The 4,636-nt window shown below is 44.0% G+C and overlaps 1 protein-coding gene across 21 annotated transcripts; it reads right to left on the reverse strand.

Moving 5' to 3' along the window:
* Positions 1–1,644: 1,644 nt before the first annotated feature.
* On the reverse strand, positions 1,645–4,620 carry LOC126988917 (cell cycle checkpoint control protein RAD9A-like; the record flags this gene model as incomplete). Of its 21 annotated transcripts, none has more annotated exon segments than XM_050847346.1 (4): positions 1,645–2,015; positions 2,328–2,430; positions 3,058–3,162; positions 3,373–4,620. In XM_050847346.1, a coding segment is annotated over 1 exon segment (217 nt), but the record flags the coding sequence as incomplete, so codon positions are not given.
* Between the last annotated feature and the right edge of the window lie 16 nt (positions 4,621–4,636).

Genomic DNA, 4,636 nt, shown 5'->3' on the forward strand with positions numbered 1-4,636 from the left:
CATCCCTATACTGTCCAAACCCCTTATGCAAGAGTTAACCAGCATCTTCACTCTTTCATCCCTATACTGTCCAAACCCCTTATGCAAGAGTTAACCAGCATCTTCACTCTTTCATCCCTATACTGTCCAAACCCCTTATGCAAGAGTTAACCAGCATCTTCACTCTTTCATCCCTATACTGTCCAAACCCCTTATGCAAGAGTTAACCAGCATCTTCACTCTTTCATCCCTATACTGTCCAGACCCCTTATGCAAGAGTTAACCAGCATCTTCACTCTTTCATCCCTATACTGTCCAAACCCCTTACGCAAGAGTTAACCAGCATCTTCACTCTTTCATCCCTATACTGTCCAAACCCCTTATGCAAGAGTTAACCAGCATCTTCACTCTTTCATCCCTATACTGTCCAAACCCCTTATGCATGAGTTACCCAGCATCTTCACTCTTTCATCCCTATACTGTCCAAACCCCTTATGCAAGAGTTAACCAGCATCTTCACTCTTTCATCCCTATACTGTCCAAACCCCTTATGCAAGAGTTAACCAGCATCTTCACTCTTTCATCCCTATACTGTCCAAACCCCTTATGCAAGAGTTAACCAGCATCTTCACTCTTTCATCCCTATACTGTCCAAACCCCTTATGCAAGAGTTAACCAGCATCTTCACTCTTTCATCCCTATACTGTCCAAACCCCATATGCAAGAGTTAACCAGCATCTTCACTCTTTCATCCCTATACTGTCCAAACCCCTTATGCAAGAGTTAACCAGCATCTTCACTCTTTCATCCCTATACTGTCCAAACCCCTTATGCAAGAGTTAACCAGCATCTTCACTCTTTCATCCCTATACTGTCCAAACCCCTTATGCAAGAAGTAGGTAGCGGAAGTGATGTGTATCTATTGTTTATGTTATAATGGGGTAGTTCAACAGACCAACAGACCATCTCATGTATTTATGCAGACTGTACCCAGACCATCTCATGTATTTATGCAGACTACCCAGACCATCTCATGTATTTATGCAGACTGTACCCAGACCATCTCATGTATTTATGCAGACTGTACCCAGACCATCTCATGTATTATGGAGACTACCCAGACCATCTCATGTATTGTGGAGACTACCCAGACCATCTCATGTATTATGGAGACTACCCAGACCATCTCATCTATTATGGAGACTACCCAGACCATCTCATCTATTATGGAGACTACCCAGACCATTTCATCTATTATGGAGACTGTACCCAGACCATCTCATGTATTATGGAGACTGTACCCAGACCTAACCAAACTATAATCTCCACAATGGTCTGTTTTTCCTTTGCAATACCAGATACTAAAGACTTCCCATGTGGTCTGCTAAAATTTGATCCTATTTACATCAATCGCAGACAATATAAGGAATTTTTGAAGTATTTTGGGTCTGGTTCGGGAGGTTACGAAATGCTGTACTGGACTGTGAAACTGACCCAATGTTCCCTTTTAATGACAATCCATAATACGTTGTGATGTAAAACACGGTAAAATAACATAGGAAACAATAATATAAAAAAGCCTGCTTTTCGCTGCTCCTAAAAAGAAGGACATATCGCTACCCAAGATCACATATTTGACAAGGCTTTCGTAGGAGTTGTGGGCATTTCCAGGGGTAGTTTTATGACCCTGGTGGTAGTTTGACCCTTCTTCTGTACTGTGAGCCTAGAAACACATATTTGACAAGGCTTTCGCAGGAGTTGTGGGCATTTCCAGGGGTGGTTTTATGACCCTAGTGGTAGTTTGACCCTTCTTCTGTACCATGAACCTAAAGAAACACATATTTGACAAGGCTTTCGTAGGAGTTGTGGGCATTTCCAGGGGTAGTTTTATGACCCTAGTGGTAGTTTGACCCTTCTTCTGTACCATGAACCTAAAGAAACACATATTTGACAAGGCTTTCGTAGGAGTTGTGGGCATTTCCAGGGGTGGTTTTATGACCCTAGTGGTAGTTTGACCCTTCTTCTGTACCATGAACCTAAAGAAACACATATTTGACAAGGCTTTCGCAGGAGTTGTGGGCATTTCCAGGGGTAGTTTTATGACCCTAGTGGTAGTTTGACCCTTCTTCTGTACCATGAACCTAAAGAAACATATTTGACAAGGCTTTCGCAGGAGTTACGGGCATTTCCAGGGGTGGTTTTATGACCCTAGTGGTAGTTTGACCCTTCTTCTGTACCATGAACCTAAAGAAACACATATTTGACAAGGCTTTACTTGGGAGTTGTGGGCATTTCAGGGGTAGTTTATGACCCTAGTGGTAGTTTGACCCTTCTTCTGTACCATGAACCTAAAGAAACATATTTGACAAGGCTTTCGCAGGAGTTACGGGCATTTCCAGGGGTGGTTTTATGACCCTAGTGGTAGTTTGACCCTTCTTCTGTACCATGAACCTAAAGAAACACATATTTGACAAGGCTTTCGCAGGAGTTACGGGCATTTCCAGGGGTGGTTTTATGACCCTAGTGGTAGTTTGACCCTTCTTCTGTACCATGAACCTAAAGAAACACATATTTGACAAGGCTTTCGCAGGAGTTGTGGGCATTTCCAGGGGTGGTTTTATGACCCTAGTGGTAGTTTGACCCTTCTTCTGTACCATGAACCTAAAGAAACACATATTTGACAAGGCTTTCGCAGGAGCTGTGGGCATTTCCAGGGGTAGTTTTATGACCCTAGTGGTAGTTTGACCCTTCTTCTGTACCATGAACCTAAAGAAACACATATTTGACAAGGCTTTACTTGGGAGCTGTGGGCATTTCAGGGGTAGTTTTATGACCCTAGTGGTAGTTTGACCCTTCTTCTGTACCATGAACCTAAAGAAACACATATTTGACAAGGCTTTCTTGGAGTTGTGGGCATTTCCAGGGTAGTTTATGACCCTGGTGGTAGTTTGACCCTTCTTCTGTACCATGAACCTAAAGAAACACATATTTGACAAGGCTTTCGCAGGAGCTGTGGGCATTTCCAGGGGTAGTTTTATGACCCTAGTGGTAGTTTGACCCTTCTTCTGTACCATGAACCTAAAGAAACACATATTTGACAAGGCTTTCGCAGGAGTTGTGGGCATTTCCAGGGGTAGTTTTATGACCCTAGTGGTAGTTTGACCCTTCTTCTGTACCATGAACCTAAAGAAACACATATTTGACAAGGCTTTCGCAGGAGTTACGGGCATTTCCAGAGGTGGTTTTATGACCCTAGTGGTAGTTTGACCCTTCTTCTGTACCATGAACCTAAAGAAACACATGTTTGACAAGGCTTTCGCAGGAGCTGTGGGCATTTCCAGGGGTAGTTTTATGACCCTAGTGGTAGTTTGACCCTACTTCTGTACCATGAACCTAAAGAAACACACATTTGACAAGGCTTTCGCAGGAGCTGTGGGCATTTCCAGGGGTAGTTTTATGACCCTAGTGGTAGTTTGACCCTTCTTCTGTACCATGAACCTAAAGAAACACATATTTGACAAGGCTTTCGCAGGAGCTGTGGGCATTTCCAGGGGTAGTTTTATGACCCTAGTGGTAGTTTGACCCTTCTTCTGTACCATGAACCTAAAGAAACACACATTTGACAAGGCTTTCGCAGGAGCTGTGGGCATTTCCAGGGGTAGTTTTATGAATAACATAGTATTACTGGAGTTACAATTATACATTCACTTGTTTAAAAAATGCGACTTCGAATGTTGTGTGTTGTCTGCAGTGCTGTAGACAACCTTGAAATGATTTAGCTCATGTCGTGTGCTTATCCTTGCAAGACTGTTGTTATGCGTCATTCAGATTTAGGCGATATATATTTATTGGGTGATTCCACGAACTGTCTTCTGCAGTTATGAATACACCCGCACTGTGTATTGATATTTTCTATACGCCCTTGAAGTGTCTTTTATCTGTAAAAAAAAATAATAAAATAAAAAATATGTATTTCTCACCCAGTCTTTCACTCCCATACAACACTCCCTGCGTCGAAGGAGCGAGAATGTGTGTGATACGAAACTCAGTGCGGTGGCTGAATGGATAGGGTGATGGCCCCGCGTTCAGGAGGACACAAGTTCAATCCCCGCCCGGTCCCACCAAGCTGGGATTTTTCAGTCACCGCCGAGTGGCTTAAAACTACCCACATGCTGTCCGGAAGACCACCCATCAACCCGGACTCTAGATTCTAGGGTTAAAGATAAGCTCCGGGAGGGCAGCATGAGCCAGTGCAAGATGGCGCCACTATAAACACTCGCCTGCGCCAGAACGGGCTGGGCCGACCATCAGGAAGAAGCCTTAGACCGACCATCGGGATCCACCGGGAAGAAGCCTACCGGAGCAATAGGCTTCGGCGTAAAAATAAATAAATAAAAAAAACTATGCTTAAAATATGAAGCAATTTATATAGACATTTCACCTCCAGCGTCACCTGATGTGTTGTTCCGAGGAGGTGTTTCGCCAATGCCCGAGGAGTCTTTTCTCGAGGGAGGGGAAACTCGTGGCTCCTGACCCGACCTGTTGGCAGCCCGATTCACAACCTCCGGCTTCTGCACCAGGGTAGCAAGGACCAGCGTTCCTTCGTACAAAGGCTTGCTGTCGAAGGTGAAGATGATGGGGCTGGAAGGCAAGGAAA

Source organism: Eriocheir sinensis, unplaced genomic scaffold (assembly GCF_024679095.1).
Source record: "Eriocheir sinensis breed Jianghai 21 unplaced genomic scaffold, ASM2467909v1 Scaffold1006, whole genome shotgun sequence".
Taxonomy (NCBI): domain Eukaryota; kingdom Metazoa; phylum Arthropoda; class Malacostraca; order Decapoda; family Varunidae; genus Eriocheir; species Eriocheir sinensis.